The following is a 22,819-nucleotide window of genomic DNA, read 5'->3' as shown; positions in this document are numbered from 1 at the left end:
TCCGTCTGAGAGCTTAAAAGTTAATGGTGTCCTCCTTCTAAAAGTTACATAACATACCAGCTTTCATGTCACGTACAACCTATAACGTCCTATAAATAACGCTAAGTGATGATCTTGGCACTGCAGCAGACGTCTTCTTCTCTAAATAGTCTTATTACTGCGTTTTTCTCCACTGTTAACTAATAAATGAAGCATTTCTCAGTCAGTAAACACACACACACACACACACACACACACACTGAAGCCTGTAGCGTTATAAGAGTTTACATTAGAGCTGTTCAACACACTCCTCTGGTGTTTAACTCACCATCAGTTCTCCTCTGCTGGCAGAAGGAAGTAAATCCAACTCCTAAACACACACACACACTCTCAGAAACACCCAACTCTTCCTCTTCTTCCTCTTCTTCTTCTTCTTCTTCTCTTCTTCCCACTTGCCTGTGCACAGTTTACTCGTTCCCATAGTAACAGTGTGAGTGCTCTCCTTGCATGCACAGCCTGTCACACACAGAGGAGGGGGGGGGTATGCTGCTGCAAAGAACAGCACAGTGGAGTGTGTGTGCAGTGTGTGTGTGTGCAGTGGCTCTAATGATGACAAATGCAGTGCAGAAGGCCTGACACTGCGAATTGCTGCCGAGACCTTCTTCCTCTGATACACTGATACTGAAAAAAAATAAAAATAAAAAACACGTTTCTCAGCTTGAACACGTCAGAACATGGTTCTAACTTGAGGAATCGGCCAGTTTTGGACGTGGAAATGTAGAATTTTCTCATTTTCGCACTGTAACAGTGCAACATCAGTATATCAGACATTTGAATGAATATCATCTACATGCACAAACACAATTATTAATCAAATATATTCACATTCTTAAACATTAAACGTGTGTGATTCAACATTCACAATAGTAATAACATTTAATTACACTAGTATAGGCGTTGGCTCTGCTTTATTAGATGCAATAATTCCCATGTTGCATCAGTGCACTTAAACCCGCTGCTGTGGCTGTGAACACTGGATCAGATCAAACATGTCAGGCCCGTCTCTCGGACGTCCTGCACGAACTCCGCCTGCAGCACAAGTTTTTCATTGAGGAGCAGAAAGCTGCTCGTGCTCGGATGAGCGGCCGCGCGCAGCGAAGACAGAAAACCTGCTGCGAAGAAAGAGCACGAGCTGCGTCAAGCTAGACAGACACAGACTGCGCAAGACCGGAAACCTGTCAGCGGGACTTCAAAGTAAAATCTGTCAGTTTGTTTTTTGAAATTGGTTTTCAGGCTGCATGTACCTTGTCTTTTTTGGCTTTATATCATCATAGAATATCATGATTTACTGTCATTCTGACTTATATTCATCTACTTATAACTGAGTAAGATAAGATAAGAAATCCCACCACAGTAATTAAAAAAAACACACATTAAAGCACTTGTTTTGTAGGAAAATGCCCCATGTAAGTGATGTTGTAACTGTAGGATAGCGTTATTGTCATTGTCAATATTGATGCATCACATGAAGTGTCATTTTACTTTACTTATTTTTACCTGTAGTTAGTATAGCCATATATGTCTATATCAGTGCACTGTATTTTTCAAGTTCATAGACAATAACCAGTGATTAACAGGAGTGAAAATATTTACCTCTGACATTTAGTTGAGTAAATTAACTTAATGAATGACTGAATGACAAGATCAATAATGTTGGTTATATAATGCTTTAAATGATGTCATTTTACACATTTTAGATATCTTAGTTTTATATTTAGATTACTTGAGTAGATTAACTTTGCTGATGCATTTTGTTCATATTTTATTTTCATGCTTGTATATGTTTTATTTTAGATGTACTATAGTATGTTTACATTTTAGATATGTAGATACATATTTTTTAACTTTAGATTCACTATAGTTGAGCTTCTTATTTGTTATTGTATTGCAATTCCTAAATGTATATCTATTCCTTCTTCTAGTGTTATTTTTTTATTCATTTTTTATGCTGCTGTAATGCTTTAATTTAAACTACATGTATCTATCTAATATTCTTTAAAAACGCATTTTCTATGTATGCTGGTAGTAAAGTAAGAATAAAACTGTTACTACATGGTTAATACACTCAGAATACTCTAAAGATCAGTCATTCTGAAATCACTTTGTTGATGGAAGCTTTTATTTTGAAAGTTCTGGGTGGACGCCATTTTGAAAATGTCGCCGCCTTGACGCGAAGGAGGGACAGAAGGAGGCGGAGGAGGAGGAGGAGGAGGAGGACAGCAGCAGCAGCAGCAGCAGCAGGAGGAGACGGGAGGAGGGTGCGGGCAGAGGGACACTCACTCATTGTTAACCAACTCGAGGAGACCGCGTTGCTACACGTGAAATTTCCGGCTCAACATCCAGGTAAAGTTGCCTTAAATTTAACCCGCTTATCGAACGCCTTCCCCGGGGCTGCTTCTCCGTAACGGTCGCCCCCCTCCCGCTGACGCCCGGCTCGGTGATGTGAATTACAACACCGGCACGGAGGCTACAAATGCTACGGTTACCATCATTTAACTAACCGTCATCTTTTGTCTCCGCTGCGCTGCTTGACATTTTATTTGTTTGTTTGTTTTTTGTTTAAACCAACCAACCGTTTTTTCTGGTTGTGTCCTGCCGCGGGTCAGTTACAGCTCACTAACTACCAGTTAGCCTCCCAGTTACGGTAGTTAGCTGCTCTCACATCCACAATTAATGCGTGAATTCCCTGCTAGGAGCCGTAGGAGGAGCCCCTCAAAACAGGTAGACCCACAGATTTATAGCTCCTTTATAACAGGCTTGTTTCACGTAGACACAGGTGCGCTAGAAAGTATTATTATTATTATTATTATTATTATTGTGTTTTTTCAGTGAATGGGAAGGCTATGGGTGTGTACTGTCATGTAAATGCAGCAATTTCCGTTATGGAAAAAAAAAAAAAACCCAGCAACATCACACTAGAATAATTGTTTCTGAGCTGCAGCGTTTGTTAGACTACAAATTAAGGTCACACCACTAAAATTACACTAATAACACTCAGCAGAAATGAGAACAAACCACACATTATTGTATGTGACTTCACCAAAGTGGCACAAAAGGCTCTAAATACTCGTGTAGATGTTCAGGTAGATTCATTATTCTGCTGTTTGTGCTGTGTGCAAACGTTGTGCTGTTATTCTGAGGCACTAGCATGATATATTGGTTGTTAATTAATCCTGTTAATGTTATCATTCATCTACAGAGCCCACCCACCACAGTTGGTGACCTGAAAAAGCAATTACCAACCCTCTTGAAACCGCCTTTTTCAGTGTGTGTGATTAGTCTTATTTAGATTATTATTTTTTTAAATGGGTTGCTATTTTCAAAACGTACTACAGATGTGTAACCTGCTAAAGGTGACCTGATACTGACGTCTGTCTTTGGTTTTATATTTCAGGTCGCAGGCTGAACATCACCTCCACCAGCTTTTGTCTGTCACCGGTATTTTCTCCAAAGCATCATCGCCGTCCTTCCAGGCAGGAGAGGAGAGGGAGGAGTGTGAGCCGCTCGTCACAGCGCAGCGTCTTAAAGGACCACGGCATCTCTCAGGTGATGGAGGTCTTGTGACACACTGCCTCCACTGACCGGACTCTCCACGGTGATGGATGCAGCCAGCTTCAACCATGGCCCTGCCGGATCGCGCTGCCCGACCCCGGCTGTTTCTCCGTGAGCTGAAGAGGAGGAAGAGACTACCAGACAGTCCTGGACGCTCCTTAAGCCTTGTGATTTCCTGCTGAATGAGCCAGATGCTAACGGGGCTCAACCCCTCTTCCTAACCAGCCGTCTTTCTTCCTTCCTACTCCACGGACCAGCCATGGGTCTCCTGTGGGTGCTGTCGGTGTCCATGCTGACGGTGTGCGTCGCCATCCCCATGGATGCGGCGGCGGGGAGCCACAGTCTGTTCACCTGTGAGCCCATCACCCTGCGCATGTGCCAGGGGCTGCCCTACAACGCCACCTTCATGCCCAACATACTGAACCACTACGACCAGCAAACGGCCGCCCTCGCCATGGAGGTACAGTACACCCCTGATTATAAAGATTATAAAACTGGGTGCTTTTTAAAGGTCCACTTTGTGTGACAGGTGCAGATATTTGCGGATATTTTTGGCTGATAATTCTGGTATTTATGTTCCACGATAAATCAGCCATCAGTGTCTCCTCCCTGTTGTCAGGAAGAGAGAAACCCTTTGAAACACATGTGCACCGTAACATTTAGACCCTAGTGGGACTCATTGAAACATAGCAACTATCTGATCCACCACACTTATTCAATGGAACAGGAATATCTGGCTTACATGAGCTCTTTTGATACACTAATATTTAAAGAATATATATTTTAGATAAAAATTGCTATGATACCTCTGCAATATCTAATAGTATAAATTGTAATGTGTAATATCTTTAACATATTTTTAGAGGTGGAACACTTAAAGACACAAATATCTGTGCAATGTTGATTTCAGCCCACAGTTATTTTTTTATGTTAACAAACATAGTTAGTTGTTGTTAGTGTTAGTTACATGTTAGTTTGTATATTTAAAGATATATATTTGGCACACACATGTTGGTAATTGTTGCCTGTGTCCAATGAGCTTCTACCTGATCAGTTATTTTTCTAAATGGCAGTAGATCATGTTTTGAGAGATGTAATTTTATGTTGAGATAGAGATTCTGAAGACCAGCATTTTACATCTTCTTATTTTATATGGTGACCAGATATGTTTTGTTCTGGTTCTTCATCTCCATTTTCTGAACATTGTCTCCTGGTTCTTTCTAGAAACAATTAGCCAACCAGTTGATATGTCACCTTGAGGAATTGTGCTGGATAATTTTCCACAGGTTTTTCATCATCATGTTTTTTCACATTACTCTCTAAATGATTCATGGATAGGGAACCCAACTAATTTAAGATAAAGATCACATTTCTGCTGGATATTGATTTCAGCTTACTGTTGTTTTAATTCAGTGAAGCTGTGGATTGGGAGCACACATAAGTAATGGCCTGTATAAACTGGTTTTACAGCTGAACAAAGTAATCACAGTAAATCATTTTGAGAGAAGTAATTTGATATTTTTGGCATACATAGTAAAAAGATGGGCAGGTTTCTTTAGTCTTTTGTAAAAAGACATTTTCTCTTTCTTTGTCCCTCCCACTTTGTTCCTGTTTTTGACCTTTCCTGAAGATGTTTTCGACTCACATTGTTGTATCTGTACAAACCCTCAGACATACACACAGTGCATTATTACAAACAGAGACATGCGTGTGCAGTCGGGTCAGGACGGGTCTGTGGTATAATTAATCTTCCTCACATGTTGGTAAGTGGCTCAGTGTGTCTGCCGCACTGCCTGCCCCATGGACATCAGCAGCCTAGATAGCTACCACCAGGCTAACTGGATATGTGCTGAGAGTTGGTAATATCAAAGTGCTAGCCTACTTTAATTTAGCCCCTCTAGCTCCAGGGACTGGGAGTGTATTACCAAAACATTAAGCAGAAAATTAAGTTTTAATACTCGTCCCTGGGGGCCACGAGAACAGTGCATTATTAAACGCCGCTGATTTAACTGGGTGTGTTGTCCTAAAAAGGGTTCTGGCCGCACATCTGGCATGTTGGCAGACAGAGCCGACATGTAGGGGCTCTTCACATCATTTGTTGTACACCAAAGCCATTTTACATAACAGGCTTTGGGGCAGTTAGTCAACTCAGCCCTGGAGTGAAGATACCAAACTGTTCTCGGTTTCAGTTTGGTTCAGCTGATGGATTAAAGCTCAGAATCTACTGTTGCCCATGTTTTATTGTTTCTGACCCTTAGATAATCTATAGATTTGCCAGCCACAGCATCTGACTGTTGTGGCTGCCTTGTGGCTCTTTGAAAGGTTGAGTTAGGCATTTAAACACAATCATGAAGCAGATGCATCACCTCGTTAAGTTAATCCCGTCCTTTATATAGGCTGATCCCTCTGGAAGCTCAATCTATCGAGCAATTACTGGCCAAACTGCACCAAAACATCACCCTGAACAATCTGCCGATCTGTGTGTGTGTTTATCAGTGCATCCATCTATATTTATCTGAGTTTATCCATTCTCAGCATCATGTTCCCATCGGCTCACTTTTACCCTTCGACACCCACCCCGCCCCGCCCGGCACGGCGGTGATGCGCGGAGCCCTGCCGACCATCTGTGCCTGCTCCACTTCGCTGTACTCAGCGTAGACACTCTGAGCGGGAGAGAGATGGAGAGATGCAGGGCGGGAGGAGTTGTGTGCCATGAAAATCCAGGGTTATGTAACCTCTGAACATGCCCTGCCCGACTGTGGGAGCACGCAGCATCGCATCGCATCACATCGCATCGGCCCACATCACAGCTGCACTCACGTTTTGGGAAAGATGCAACCTCTCCCGCCTGCTCAGACTCACACTGTCGAAATATTCGCTCTCATCTTCTGGGTTTACGTCTTCACACTGATTTTTGATGGATTCTTTCATGGAAATGCTTTTTACATTTTAATGTGTAAATCGGAGAGGTGCATGTGGTTTTGGTAGAATCATTTAATCATTGCCGAGATGTTACCAACCCAGTTCTGTGTTGTTTTGAGGCCAGGTTAGCTTTTCACGCCTAATCGCACTGTGTGTGTTGCAGTGAACAGAGAGAGGCACTTCTGGTTTAGACGGTGTTCACTTTGATTGGTCATGGATCCACAATTAAGTCTCTTTTAGTGCTCAGAAATACTCGTTGCGTTTGGAGAGCACATGGAAACCCAATAGGTTCCAAATAACGGCAACTACGCCTCTGTTTGGCTCTTGTTTTCCAGATAACTTGCCCTAGATCCAGTTCATGGGAGAATTCAAAGCCTGTAAGATGTTGAGGGCAGCCAAATGAGAATTGACAGTTGATTTTAAAGGGAATTAGGTCCGCTGAATAGCCATGATAATGATGATGAATGCCTTGCACCGTGGAGAAACTGAAAGTTGGACGAGAACCAACGCCTGCCGTTCTTGCCGTTTTTGTCTAAAAACCCCTGAAGAGGTGTCTTTCTGAATTCCTTCTTCCTTGTCTTGCTTCTTAAGGTCTTTTCAAGGTTTTTGTTTCTCGGGAAAGAGACCACAATTTGTCTTGATATCGTTATAAACCTTTCTTGTGAGATATATCGGTAATACTTCCAAAGCCACCATCTAGTGATGCCGCTCACTGTGGCGACGAGTGATTGTTTGGTGTATGAGAAATGCGCTGCGAACCACATCAGCAGACCCGATTAACACACGGATAAAAGCCCTTTTTTTTTTCTTAATTGCACTAATACATATTATATGGCTGCCTGAACTGTAAACAAGGTGATTTCTAAAAAGAGGATTTTCGTTGCGGTGTTCATCCTCGCTCAGTCAGTCATCGTTGACCGCAGAATGACCTCGTAGCTGAAGTGGGACAGCGGCCTCGGGGCTGGGAATCCGCTATTTCTGTGGCACAATGATACCGTGCCACACTCACATAAGATAAGTGGGAGCGTGGCGGATTTGACTGGCATCACAAAAAGAAAAAAAAAGAAACGGGCTAAAATCCCCCTTTTTAGAGATACAGTAGAGTGACACTGTAGGATGAATGTAAAGCAGTGTGGGCTCATCACACTAAATCAGTTAAGCTGGTATGAACTGTCTTTGGCATCCAAAGCAGATGGCACTCGGCTCACCACTCTGCGCTTCGATATCAGAAATATCAGATCAGATATCAGTCTGAAAGTGGAGGCAAATTCAGGAAATTGTTAAAAACATTCCAGTCGCTTTGTCTTCTGAGAAATTGCATTTCTAAGAATTACTTTTAGTGATGCTCACATTGCTGTTTTCCATCTTAAGTTGGCGCTTGGTGTGTAATTAGATGAATAGATTCGCTGCAGACCAGATGTCAGTACTTTCAGCACGGAAGGAAATACTGACTGAATTTTCAAATCAATATTTATCAACAATATCAACACATATTTGTGTTTAGCGGAGTTTTAGTAGACGCTAGATGAATCTACCACGGGAAGAAAATGTTTCCCGAGCTTTGGATCAAAGCAAATGTCCTTATGCTAAAAGGAAAAATGCCTTCTCAGGTGTCGAGCAGGACAAAGATGCTATGCTGTTATAGGACAGGAGAAGAGAGACGGACTGATGGAGGTGACCGTCATGGTAAAAGTAATGAGAACAGGGACTGCTTGAACGCTTCTTCAAGGCCAGATGGGACAAGCGAGGGTCAGGGCTAAGCAAAATTGATTAAATTAGATTGATAACAGGGTCTGTTTACATGGAACCAAAGCCAAGCCAACAAATCATTTTAATGGCTGCGATAATAAACAAGCTCTGACATGTCTTAGTTTGTCTTTATCCTAGTAATGAAAGAAGCTGACCAGGTTACCAGGTCATCTTGGTATCAGCCCTCTGTAGTATTATTGTCGTCAGCATTATGGTCATGTTTTGTCTTTTTTTTTATGAAGGGAGTGCAGTGACACAAAGACTAATCAATGGTCTGTTTTTAATCTGCTCAGTCCCACTTAAACTCGTTTCCTCCTCCTTTCAGGCCGTTAAATCAGCCTCTTGTCTCAGGTTTACAACACATTCAGATAAACTGTGTCATGTTACAGCTGCTGTGTAGAATAACCCAGATACTCCACCCATGCTGTGTGAATGGATTTGTAAAGGAGAGGTGAGGTGTGTGTTTGTGGGTGTGTACATGTTTAAGTGTGTGTGTGTGAGAGAGAGTTTCTGTAAAATGCTGATAAAGCTCTCTGATGGCTTGAAAGTCTGTTAAAAAGTGCTGCAGTGAACTAAAAAGTACACCATTTAACATGCTTATTGTGTTAGCTAGTAAAGATGTATCCCGGCTAAGCACAAACACACACACACACACACACACACACACACACACACACACACACACACACAGACACAACATGGTCTGATAAATCCTACCCAGCGTGACCCAGGCTATAAAAGAGCCTCTTGTTTTATTTAATGTCCAACACCGTGTTTATTGGCAGTGGACTGAAAGAGGAGCACATCCAGAGAGTAAGTCGCTGGTCCACAACCACTTTTCAGAGTGTGTGTGAGTGTGTGTGAGAGAGAGAGAGAGAGAGAGAGTGTGTGTGTGTGTGTGTGTGTACATGTACGGACATCACACATTGTCAGAGTGCAAGGGTTTTCAAACATTTCTTAGTGGTGAATGACACGGCTGAATTGGTCGACCCATCCCTCCTCTCTCTCACTCCCTCCCTCCCTCCCTCTCTCTCTCCCCCTCACTCTCTCAACCCCTCACACCCCCCCCCTATCTCTTTTGTCCTCCCCCTCCCCCTACGCAGGGCTCACCCGTTGCCCAGGAAACAGTCCCAATTGTGCTGTTAACAAAGGGAGCAGAGGCTTTCTTGCCTCCCGGGAGGTGGTCCCCTCCGCCCCGCACCCTGACCTCCTCGAACCCTGCTCTCCTCCCTCTTCCTCCTCCTCCTCCTCCTCCCTGGTGATGCATCACTCGTCGCCATGGCGCTGAGCTTGGAAATTTGGAGAATTGGAATGGCAGCAGAGGAGAAAGGAGGAGAAAGGGGGGAGAGAAAATGCAGGAGGGAAAGGGGCTGCAGGAGGGAGGGAAGGGGGGGGATGATGGGAATAGAGGTGACTGGGAGGTATTTATAAAAGCCCAAATCAACACAGACCAGTTGGCCATGGTGGGCTTCTTTGTCAGCAATTCATCAGTCACAGCATCTTAGCAGCCTTCATTAAAAACTAATTACTTCAGCATTAGGAAGGTACATACAGCCACCCTTGGATGCACTTCACTGGACCAGTTAATATTTAATATCACGACAATTTTGATCTGATTCAAAACATGCTGCATAATCTCAGAAATGTATGGAGGTGAAACTAAGGTCAAGTCTGTTTTTCTTCTTTCTTCAAAGGCCGACTGTTTGGAGATCAGAGGTTCTCGCCTGACAAAAATATGCAGAAATATGCAGAATCACATGTTAAGTAAACAAACTTGTGTTCACCACACTGAACTGCACAGTAATATAAAGTATGATCATTTAGAATAAATATTATAGTATTTACTCCATACATTAAGTCCAGAGCACTGCTGCCATTTAATCAGAGACTGTTTACATCTGTGGGAATTCATTCCACTAAAAGAGCTGTAAAATAGCGTACCAGTAGTTTGCCCTACAGAATTATAACTTTAGCACAAGATTACATGTTGGTCCTTTACACTGTGGACAAGCTTTAGTTTTATTGCAGTTTTTCTCAAGATAAATGTGACTATTTATTGCGTCTTCTCTGAGAGGGGAATAGGAAGTGAAGCATCCATTAGAGAGTCCTCTGTTTGTGTGTCTGCATCCAGGGCCTCTTGTTCAGGAAAGTCCGCTTGTTGGTCTTTTCTTCCTCGTATTCTGTACTTGTCAGTTTATCAGTTGATAAGAAATGTGGTCTGGAGTATAAACATTTAAGCTTGTCAGAGTTGTCGGGAGCCACTACTCACTGCTGCAGCGCCCTGGTTCCTCGGCTTACTGTGGCAATTTATTGTGATAACGAATTTGGATAATGTTTTACAGCAATATTTTATTTTAGAAATTAAATTCTGTCTGTTATGTGTTGAGCAACAGTATTTTCAGTATAAGCCAGCGTTGATGTTGAAGGTTGACCCCCTCTATAGATGTGTTGTTGACCTTCATTGGAGCCCCAGATTCCTCTGATTTTCTTTTCTTTTGTTGAAATTCTTTATTTAGGGACAGTAAATGATGTATTACAATACACCAGGATAAAAAGTTAAGGAAGTTAATACCTTTTGGGAGAGGTAAAGTGTGCACATAAGAGCTATAAAAAAGTATATCATAAAAATCAATGAGATTTGCTGGAATTAAGCAACATTACAGGGGGATTCATTCAAAACCTCCATTAAATCTGGCTGTAAGGGTTTGACACATTTGAACCACTCGGTCCAGGGTTTAATGAACACATCTTTGTGGAGACGAAGACCACTGCTTTTCTAAATTACATGTCTGACTGTGTGTGAGCCCGCTATTTCCACAGTGGCACATTATTCCACATTTTCAGAGATCAAAAATCCCCTAACAAACTCTCATGAATACGCAATGACTTCAGCAGTGGGATTGAAGCTGAAATTACATTAGCATACCACCCCCTCTAGGCATGCACGATTCGACAGAGTTGTGTATTACACGCTTGATTCTCCTGACACGGCCGGCTCCGGGGTGGAAGACGCCATGACAGACCCCTGGTATTTCATCAGACCAGCGGTTCACCAGCTGTTTACAGCACGGCCGTTAAAATCAAATCCCCACGGAGAGCGAACAGGCTCCGCAGGGCCTCAGATGTTGGCGTTAGGGCTGCTGATTGTGCGGCTAAAACTGTGACCCGCCTTATGTCCCATCCACCACCAGCTCGGTCCTGCCCACACGCCCCGGCTAACACGCTGGGTTAACTGTAATAAAATGGCTGAATGGAGATACTGAAGAGATGGATGGGGGGTATGAATAGTAGGAGAGGGGCGGATGATGGAGGAGTATAAAAATAGAATGATAGGAAGCATGAATATGAGGAGAAGCTGAGTTTTTCCCCCCCTGTAGATCATCACTCCCTTGTAGCCTATATATTTATTCAGCCGCTTCCCGGTTTGTAGTACACTGTGTTCTATGGAGCATATCAGTGGCCTGAGGGACTCAAAAAGCAGTGGCAGAGCGAAGATGCGAGCTCACTTTAGCTGCGTTAGATCATGTTTGAGTGGTTCGCCAGCGCTCACGGGGCACCGCTGATGAAGTAATAGATGTCACAGGACCGCGCACTGGCAGTGAAACGCTTCGGGCGTCACAGGGAGGAGCATCGGTACAGTAGCAACAAGTACTGGCAGGGTGGGGCGAAAGTCAGGAGTTATTTCTCCAGAGACTGTCTTTACAACATACTCTGGTTTCCTCTCAACCTGTTTCTCCTGACTGCAGCTGTAATGTAATACTCTAAAAGAAACTTTAGATTTAAAGAGGAGACATTAGCATTACTGTCCTTTTTAATGTGTTTATTATAGCCTGTTAGAGCTGTGGTGAGTCGGATCCTGTGACTTCACCTCTGTGCCCACTGTACTGATGTTTCCTTTGAAGTCTGGCTTTCTGTTGGTGTCCAGGTCTTTGTTTGCATTCTCTAAATGGTCTAAATAGAAGATTTTATAGTATTTCACCGTACTTTTATTCATTTCAGGCTGCTGTATAATTGCCTGATGGATTATTTTACAAATAATGGATTGATTGACAGAAAATTCTGCAATTTTTGCATAATCTTTTGTTATTTTATGCATGAAGGCCCAAAGCTTTGCCTCTCAAATGTGAATATATGTTTCTCTGATATTAAACTGAATATATTTTGACAAAACAACAAGCTCGGAAAAGTTGTGATGGAAATATCTGCCATTTTACAGACCAAAGATTTAATCGATTAATGACAATCTGCATATTAATTGATGAAGAAAACAATTGTTATTTGCAGCCTTTGTAAGCTGCATGTGCGACAGTAATACAAGGCTATTTGGCAAAAACTATATTTTTAAAAACATTTTGGAAAGCAGCAATGACAGGCTTTTAATGTCAGACTCAAAGGCAGCAGGACAGGCTGTCTGCACAGTTGGAAGACAATAAATAATGGAGTGATTGATGGCGTCCATCTGCAGTAATGGAGCCATTTAAAGGTGGATAAACTTTCAGTGGCAGTCGTGGTTTTGCGTTATAGATAACCCTGACTCATAGCACTGGTGTTATTGTGTCATCGTACAGTGGTGCTCAATGAAACGTGATGACTCCATTTGTACGGAAATTACACGATCGACTGGTTGACTGATCACAGTTATGACAGGCGTGTAAGTCACCTAAATTGATCCTCTGCATTTTAGAGTGCATGTGAATACGCCGCTGAGCTGAGACTCATGTTATGGATTGGAACATGGATGGAACATGAATCCTTGTCATCGCCCGTCCCGTCTCCTCCACAGCGCTAGAACAGTGATATGAACGAGGAGATGACAAAAGCTGCACGGATGTGGCTGCTTTGTGCTGTAAGGGCCAAGCCTAACACCCATTGTAATCCTTTTTACATAAAGACATCACATGTGGGTGGCGTGCAAACATGCTGTCAGGAGAGGGATATGTTCTGATCTCGTCTGTGTTGGAGACATATGGTGGGAACACGTTACGATAGTCTGCTGCTGCTGCGGTTAAGGTTTGCAGTCACAATTGAGAGGATCAGAGCAAACGTCCTGCGTCTGTGGCTCTCTAAAATGATTTGTGCTGCATTTTGAGCTGGAAAAATGTTTCCAGGACGGTGAGATGCTGCAGACATTTTTCATTTCTAAGGCTTTGCACTGTGTACTACATAACAAATGTTGGATTAAAGGGAATTAAGTTTTTCATCTGTTTTATCCAAATATCCAAGGTTCTGTCTAAACGACCAGTTATGTAACGGCAGCAAATTTTCATTTCATGTCACAGTTTCTTGGAAAAATCCAATCTGAGGCCTCTAAGTTTGCGGCTGTTGTGTTTTTTATGTTTACATCTGGGTCTGAGAGGAACAGAGTCACTGATCTGCCTAAACTGAGCCTGATACTGTATGTTTTTGTATAAACTACTCAGTCAGTCAATCCCAGCTGCTCCTCCTTTGACTGTAGCAGCTTTTGAATGCAGCACAATGGCCTCTTTAATTCAACTCTTAAAAGTGTCATTAAAACACAGAGAGATAAATGTTGTCCTATTTGTCCCGGCTTAACATTTTCCCAACATACTTTTCTCAACAAACGCCAGTTAGCAGCAGCCCGTCTGCGTGTCCTCTCCATTTAATTCACACCGAAGAAAGCAGGATGTTTAACTTGTTTAAACCACGGCGACACGTCCTCCTTAATATCCAGCCCGCTAACAAACACAGAGACAAATTGCCCCCTGCCTCTCCCCTCCTCACCCCTCCCCTCCCCCTCTCTGTGCCTGTCTGTCATACAGACCTCTGTCTTTAAATTTTGGGGGAGGGTACGTAGCATGTGTCTGACTGACTTGGGTGTGGCTGGAGGTCTTTCTGTAACACACACACACCAACACAGAGGTATATGCAAATTCATGCATGTGCAAACATAAACCACAGGCACATAGAGTGTGTGTGTGTGTGTGTGTGTGTATATGCTTTCCCACTTGCTCAGTCTCACACACGCACACACACACACTCATGCTCTCTCCTGTGTGCAGTTGCATATTAACAACATGGCCCACAGATGCTTCCTGCACTCACAACGCCTCTTGGCTTAGTTTCTATGTGTGAGACCATTATTGTGCTGCTGTGTGGGTGTGTTAGCATGTAAATAATATACTTCCGTTGGTACTTTGGCTTAATGTGCGAGTGTATGCACGTTGCCGCAGTGTGTCAGTCAGTCACAGCGTGGTCCTCCCTGTTACACAAAGGCCCTGTCAGCAGCAGCCCTGTGTGTGTGTTTGTGTGTGTGTGTGTGTGTGTGTGTGTGTGTGTGTGTGTGGTGGGGGTTGCCTAGCTTGTTGTGCTCCTCCTCTCTGGAGGTTGGAGGGAAGGAAGAGAGAGGAGATGGAGGAAGGGGGGGACTAATATCATGGGGGTGGACGGGATTATTAGGAAAGAGGCCAGAGTTGTTTTTATGGATTCATCTTCAGAAACGGTCACAGACATGCTCCACTGACCTCTTTGTGCCTCTCTTCGGCCCTCATTGTGAAGTTGGAGTAACACACTGGACTGCAGTGCCGTCTCCTCAAACTGTGTCAAACATGCACATTTCATTAATCTGTGCCGGTGTGTTTTAATATAGTGTTAGTTAATTCTGTCTCTCTGTTGCTACCTGCAGCCGTTCCACCCCATGGTGAACCTCCAGTGCTCCCCAGACCTCAGGATGTTCCTGTGCGCGCTCTACGCCCCGGTATGCACCGAGTATGGCCGGATGACTCTGCCGTGTCGCCGCCTCTGTCTGCAGGCCAGGAGCGACTGCTACAAACTAATGGACATGTTTGGTGTCAGCTGGCCGCAGGAGATGGACTGCAACAGGTTGGCACAACAGCAATAATTCTTCCCCCTCTTGGTTTATTTCAGCGGTAACAACCCTGCTGCATCAGACCAGCCGGCACGTAAAAGGTCATTTGTTCTGATGACCACAGAAATGAAGACGCTCAGAGGAACACTGTGCTTTTGAGAAGCTGCAAAACAACTAAGTTCGTTCCAAACGTTGTTGGCCCAGATGGTAAATTAGTTTTGCAGCCAAATAATTGAATCAGTCAACCTCACACACGAGCACCATCACAGTATTGCAGATTCACACGTTGCCACAAATTAAACCTTTAACTTTCTTTTTCATGTAAACATTTTACATGACTTATATATTTCCTGTTAATATAACATACACGTGCTTGCACAGGTTGCTCAGAAACAGTCAAAGACACACAAACATAGAGCTAAAAGCTTCAAACTTAGCATAATGTCCCTAATCCAGTAGGAATGAGAGGGAGGGGCGGTGTCTTTCCATTTGACTAGTAAAGCTGACAGCGGTCAGAGGGTGAGGTTCAGTGGGTCAGTATAAGATTTCAGCCAACGTTTGGAAGACTGATTTAAAAAAAACCTGCTAAGAAAGGGCACGACCAGAACATTTGGAGGACTGAGGTTGAAAAAGGTTATTTCATTCTGGTGGTCTCGCAGCAGAAAGACGTCCTCTGAGCGTCCCGGTGGCTCAGTGGTCTGAGATGCTGACCAAGTAATGCAATATTGCTGGTTCGCGTCTGACAGGCAACAGCTGCAAATCACCCTGTCTGTCTTCCCTCATTTCCTGCCAGCCGCCGACTATTTGTCTTTTTAATAAAGACACAACTCGACTCGAGAATAGAGAAGAGGCAGACTGTGCAATCTGGTGTTAAGGGCTCAACAGCTGAACTCACCCTGAGATCGTCATCCATCTTCTCTTCCCAGGTTCCCAGACTGTGACGAGCCCTACCCCCGCCCTGTGGACCTGCTGTCCAGCTCAGAGACCACAGAATCCCCCGTCTCCGTCCAGCGGGACTACGGCTTCTGGTGTCCAAGAGAACTCAAAATCGATCCCGAGCTCGGCTACTCCTTCATGGGCGTCCGCGACTGCTCGCCCCCGTGTCCCAACATGTACTTCACGCGAGAGGAGCTGACGTTCGCCCGCTACTTCATCGGCGTGGTGTCCATCGTCTGTCTGTCCGCCACCCTCTTCACCTTCCTCACCTTCCTCATTGACGTGTCGCGCTTCCGCTACCCGGAGCGCCCAATTATATTCTACGCTGTGTGCTACATGATGGTGTCCCTGGTGTTCTTCCTGGGCTTTCTGTCGGAGGACAAAGTTTCCTGTAACGCAGCGAGTCCTGGGAGGTTCAGGGCTTCAACCGTGACCCAAGGCTCCCACAACAAGGTAACAACGACTGTGTTTTTGTTTTTCTTCATTTTCTGCTGCCTAGATGTTGGTATTGATCCTCCGCCTGCACACTCTCTCCCTGTCCCAGGCCTGCACCCTGCTCTTCATGGTGCTGTACTTCTTCACCATGGCCGGCAGCGTCTGGTGGGTCATCCTGACCATCACCTGGTTCCTGGCTGCAGTTCCCAAGTGGGGCAGTGAGGCAATAGAGAAGAAGGCCCTCCTGTTCCACGCCTGTGCCTGGGGCATCCCGGGTGTCCTCACGGTCACTCTGCTCGCCATGAACAAGATCGAGGGAGACAGCGTCAGTGGCGTCTGCTTTGTGGGGCTGTACAACCTGACGGCCCTGCGCTGGTTCCTGCTGGCTCCCCTGGGATTGGACGTAGTGGTGAGGAAGAGTATTACAGGAAATACTGTAAAAACACACTGTGGTGTTTATTTAACAGATATTTGAAATGCCGAATCTTTCATTACAGAATCTACTCACTTGTTTCACAGAGATAATTGCTTGTTTTGTGATTAAGGAAATGAACAAAGACATGATAGACTTTTCCCCCTTTAATCCCTCTCTCATCCCACCCCAGGTCGGCGTGGCACTGCTGCTGGCAGGCATAGCAGCACTGAACCGAGTCCGCATGGAGATCCCGCTGGAGAAGGAGAACCAGGAGAAACTGGTGAAGTTCATGATCCGCATCGCCGTGTTCTCTGTGCTCTACCTGGTCCCCCTGCTGGCCGTTCTGGGCTGCTACCTCTATGAGAACAGCTACCGGGCCATCTGGGAGACGACGTGGGTCCAGGAGAAGTGCAGAGAGTACCACATCCCCTGCCCCTACCAGGTAATACACTACATCATTAGAGATTTGTAGCCTGTAGTGCTTTTGACTGATAATCCCCAGTAGAATTCGATGCCTCCAAGTTGATCCTTTGATGAAATCTTCTTCATGTGAGTTGAAAATATATATTTTTAGCGTCTGTGTTCCTGGCTAATAATAGCTGAGCTTGTCTGCATGCATGTTCGCTGTCACCAGATCGTATTGTTACTTTCTTAAGGCAAATGCACAGAGTGCGATGGAGGACTAGTAGAAATCTCTCTTTTTGACAGTGAAGGAAATATCACAATATAATATCCTATAATCTAAAAAACTAGACTACAGTTTTGGAATAAAGTCACCCGGAGGCTCTGATAGTATCTGAGCGACTGATGCACAGATGTTTGTACTCATTAAATGCACAACTGGGACTTTTGCAAGGAAGCTCGAAGACGGAGCAGGAGGTAACAGCTGGCAGAAGGCTGATATGTGCCAGATGTGTTTGCATACAGAGACATTAGAGAGCAGGACTCTCAGTGAGATTGTGTGTCCTGCATATGACCACATCCTGTGTGCATTTAAACACACTCGCTCTCACAGCCGCACATGAGACGGTCTAGTGAAAACCACCACCGCTGCTGCTGCTGCTGCATCAGCAGCCTCACGGAGCTGCAGTAACCTCCAGCATCAGCACGCAGGCTGATGGAGCCGTTAATAATTCACAGAGCTCTCTGTTGTTCTGTGTTCCCTTCAGCCAGGTATCACCTCCTCCCACGTGAGCACGCCTCTGCACATCCGCTTTTACTGACGCGCGTTCAAAGTGGGTTTTGGTTGTGGCAGGTGTGCAGCGATGCTGATTATTAGCTCGTGTGTGTGTGATGTTTTGTCAGGTCCCAGTCGTTCCTCATCAGGGAGTCACTACCTGCAGCAGTCATAGCTGCTCTGAAGTAATGTTTGACTTTAGTTCATCTGGATCTAAAAGTAAAACAGACGAGGACATTTGGTTTCATTTCTTTGCAGCACTAAACACAGGAGACTGTAGAAAGCTGCAGAAATGGCAGCACTGTAATGATCTGTAGAGCTGCAGCTGCAGGAAGAGATGCAAGAGCACTGAGCAAGATCAGAGTCATGCTCTTAATCTGTCACGCACTCGATGCATTGTGTAAGAGCAGTACAATAATCCTCTGTGGTGTGTGTGTGTGTGTGTGTGAGGGATTCTGCTGGAGAAGGAGGGTCAGTGGGGTCAAACTTCACCACATCGTACTTGCTGCAGATCTGAGCACGAGCTGAGTGCTGCGCTGTGATTGTTCACTCCACAGCAGAGCGCTGTAGAGACGCTTCGAGGTGTAAAATCACACAAAGATCCAGCTGTCCGCTCCACCCCCAACGCCACTGTGTTCATGAACGCACACACAAATAGTATGCAGTCACACACACTCACTCACATCCACACACACTAAGTCAATAACATGCATCAGTAGGTAGCTTAGACTCAAAGTGCCTTACTATATTTATCTTAAAAGCCCTCCCTCAGGCTTGGACCTCCACTGTGCTGAACAGCTCCTGACTGATGCTCAACCCTTCCCCACACACACACACACACACACACACACACACACACACACACACACACACACACACACACACACACACACACACACACACACACACACACACACACACACACACACACACACACACACACACAGAGTCAGAGTCAGATTGGTAACTGCCTCAAGCCACATGATGTTGGTCAAAGGACAGTCGAAGGCTGCTTTCAGGCCCTAATGAACTACATGCAACTATTCGCCCGCTGAGTTTGGACGCAGCAGACCTGACGACACACACAGTCTGTAACGAGCATGTTGGCTGCACTCGTTTGGTCTGTTATCTCTCGCTGATTTAATGAGTGTCTGTGGATCGCTGAGCCTCGGGGCTCTCCGCTCGGCCCCCATAATGAGGCCATCATGACTACATGGGTGTGTGACTGCAAGAGTACGTGTGTGTGTGTGTGAGTACATTTGAGCGATGGGAGGAAGCAGGACATGGTGTGTTTCAGTGTGTGCCAGATATGTTTATAGTTCTGAAACGGTCCTGAACCTATTTTTATACCACTTTATACATATTTCATACTTCCACTCACAGTAATCCTGATGTTCGGTTCACTGACTGCCACAAACATGCTTATGGAACCTGACGTTAGACAGGACTGAGTCACTGAGTAAACACTGGGTATTTAGTTATTTCAGGATATTTATGAACTGATCACAACACAAACATAAAATCTGTTAAAACCGTATCGTGCAGCGTTGCTGATGTTATGATATTCTTCCTGATGCTTTAAAGTGAGAGAAGATGAACTCTCTTCAAGCAGAGAAGAAGGAATATTAGACATCAGCTGCCACGTCAGCGACAGATGACAGACGACTGTGTGTTTATGCTTCCAGCCAAGCAGTCAGTGTCGATTTAGAGGAGAAACTCACCCACTACGAATAAATGAATGAATGAATGAACACACACGCTCTGACAGCATCTGTCTGACACCCTGTCGTGCAGCTCCCACAGCCTGTGATGCTGAGATGGTTCGTACTCTTCAAGTCACTGCAGGTTAAGGAGTGTTTTTGTATAAAAATGTGTCCGAAGCTTTCTGTAAAATCTGGGTTGATATTTTCTCATGTTCTGTTAAAAACTCTATGTTTTATTTTCTAGATTTTATGTTTATCTGTATTGATTTGGCACTGATATACCAAAGAAAGTTCTTTGTAATGTGAAGGAACACACACCTGTACATCCCAAACAATGACCACGTCCTCTCTCTCTCTGTGTGTGTGTGTGTGTGTGTGTGTGTGTGTGTCGTAGGTGGAGCGGACCAGCCGCCCTGACCTGGCCTTGTTCCTGATCAAGTACGTGATGATGCTGATCGTGGGGATCCCCTCGGTGTTCTGGGTGGGCAGTAAGAAGACCTGCTTCGAGTGGGCCAGCTTCTTCCACGGCAAGAGACGCAAAGAGTACGTTTTTCCACCAGTTTGGGAAGGTTCCCGTCCCGCCGTCTGTCGAGCTGAAAACAGTTTGAAATAGATGTAAATATTTTAGCAGCAAACGATCTTTAAAAAGGTTCCAAAACAGAAACACAAAGCTTTTCATCTCTTTGTAGTGATAATTAGATTAAAAAAAGACCCGTGGATTTTAATCTCCTAATTTATTTTAATTTATTACCTCGACACAGAAATGCTTTTACCAGTTTCTAGCAAAAAAAACATCATATAACACAATAAAAGTACATAAATATAAATATACATGCTAAAAACAGTTGCTGTAAATGAAAAGTTTTGATGTGTAGTTATGTTTATGTCACTGAATCTGTTTAGATAACTTACCATCAGTTAAAGTTAGTGAAGGACAGACTAAAATCCCCGCTAGTCCTCTGGGATTGAAAGAGTTTGTCTCCACAGTGATGAGGTTCAGGATGATTCGGTCCTGTGGGGAAACTTCAGCAGCCAAATCAAACCAAACAGCAGCGTCCTCAGCTGGATTAGTTCGTGTCAGAGCTCCCTCTCTCTCCTGTCTGAGCGCTGCTGGCTCTCAGATTAAAAACACAATCTTGGTATTAAAAAAAAAAAAAAAGACTTGGCACCATGAGTGTCGTTTGATTTATCCACTTCAAGGAGAGGGAGCGGACGAAGGCAGCTGGCAAACAGGGATTTAACAAACGCTGCTGTGAAATTCCTCCAAAAATGAGCTCCACGAGTGTAGAAGAGAAGACAGTAACTGAACACACAGCTGAAGTTATCTCTTTTAAATGACACCGTCGTGCACAGAATCAGCTGGGTGAACACGTGGTGTCTGATCCTGGTCGTTAGAGACTGTTTACCACAAGTCTGCATTTGTAAACACCATCGACACATTATTGTTATTTATTATTGGTCCACGGCTTTGATGACACTTTTGTTTCTGTATGTTCTGATAGTAGAAGCAAAAAACTAATCATTTACAATTAATCAAAATAACTTTTTAAGTCAGTAATTATTGATCCTCTGTAGTATGAAGACGTGTAATAAGCAGGATAATGTTCAACATAATGATTCAAGACACCGACGTCCTGAGGCCAAAGACAAATTATCATTATTATCATCATTATCATTATTATAAAGAAACAGGCTCATCGGAGACAACAGTGTGTGTGTGTGTATTTTCTGTCTCTTAAAGCGACGCTACACTGTTTTTAGCTTCTAGTGTGCTGTAAAGGTACGATGCTGAGTTATCGGTGTGTGTAGATGTGTGTAGATGTGTGTGTAGGCGTAGCGCGGTGTGTGTAGATGTGTGTGTGGCTTGGTGGTGAACACGGGCCCCTCTCTGCGCTCACCCCCCTCCCCTCCAAACTCAGAGCATTAACCCCCTCTCCCACCGCCTGCTCCACGCACTCCTCCATCCTCTTCTATCAAACCCACCACCCCACCACCTTCCCCCTCTCCCTCCCCACCCTCCTGCGTCTCTCCCTGCCCTCCCTCCCTCCACTCCCCTCTTCCTCCTCCACCTCCTCCTCCTCCTCCACCTCCACCCCGTCCCTGCCCTCCTCCGTCCCCTGCTGCAGCGGGATGGTCAACGAGAGCCGGCAGGTGCTCCAGGAGCCCGACTTCGCCCAGCTGCTGCTCAGGGACCCCAACACGCCCATCGTGAGGAAGTCGCGGGGCACGTCCACCCAGGGGACCTCCACCCACGCCTCGTCTACCCACCTGGCCATGTTGGACGAACCGCCCAGCGCCAGCACCAGCCGGGCCGGCTCGGTCCGCAGCGCGCGCTCCAAGATGAGCAGCTACCACGGCAGCCTGCACCGCTCCCGGGACGGCAGGTGGGTGTCACATGTCTGAGATGCGTCCAGGGTGCTGCGGTGGTCTACGCCCTGCATCCGCCCACAGAAAGTCCCGCTGCTGACGCCGCCGTTTGTTTGTCTCTTTCCCAGATACACAGCGTCCAGCTTCCGGGCCGCAGACGACCGGCTGCCGTACGGAAGCATGCCTCGCCTCAACGACCAGTCGCAGTCCAGACACTGCAGCACCAATCGCATGGACAGCCTGTCGCGGCACGGCTCCACCCAGCGACTGGAGAGCCAATCGCGGCACAGCAGCGTCAGGGACCTCAGCGGCGCCACCCAAGCTGTTCTCGGTGTCCCCGGAAACGGGATCCACAGGGTCCTGGAGGAGGACGGAGCTACAGCCTGAACGGGACGGGCAGAAGTAGGAAAGATGACTTTTCTGTCTTTTTTCTAGAAAGTGGAAGAATGTGTGAGGATCCACAGACTGAACGTAGAAGCTCCGAACGATGAAGATGAAGTTAGCTAGAGTAGGGCTACGTCCAGCCAAACCCAGAGGACCGAGCGTGGATCGATGCCTTAAAACGTCCTCTCAGCTTTACTCGACCTTCCTGCTGATCCCAAAAACTGAAGTTCAAAACCATTTTTGTCCAGTTTACAAAACTACGGTGGATTTTCTGGTCCTGACGGGACGCGTGGACGGACGACAAGGCTTCACTG

At 45.2% G+C, this 22,819-nt stretch overlaps 1 protein-coding gene across 1 annotated transcript; it reads left to right on the top strand.

Annotated features, from left to right (window-relative positions):
* Positions 1-3,850: 3,850 nt before the first annotated feature.
* fzd3a (frizzled class receptor 3a) lies at positions 3,851-22,761 on the top strand. Its single transcript, XM_070849305.1, has 8 exons — positions 3,851-4,051; positions 14,906-15,102; positions 16,015-16,477; positions 16,569-16,868; positions 17,065-17,316; positions 20,149-20,297; positions 21,674-22,138; positions 22,250-22,761. Exons 1-8 carry the CDS (start codon positions 3,851-3,853, stop codon positions 22,506-22,508), a joined length of 2,286 nt encoding a protein of 761 aa, XP_070705406.1. The 3' UTR covers positions 22,509-22,761.
* Positions 22,762-22,819: the final 58 nt, after the last annotated feature.

The sequence above is a fragment of the Pempheris klunzingeri genome, chromosome 18 (assembly GCF_042242105.1).
Source record: "Pempheris klunzingeri isolate RE-2024b chromosome 18, fPemKlu1.hap1, whole genome shotgun sequence".
NCBI classification, from domain to species: domain Eukaryota; kingdom Metazoa; phylum Chordata; class Actinopteri; order Acropomatiformes; family Pempheridae; genus Pempheris; species Pempheris klunzingeri.
Note: the sequence above shows the minus strand (reverse complement) of the source record. Positions and strands in the feature narration are given on the sequence as shown.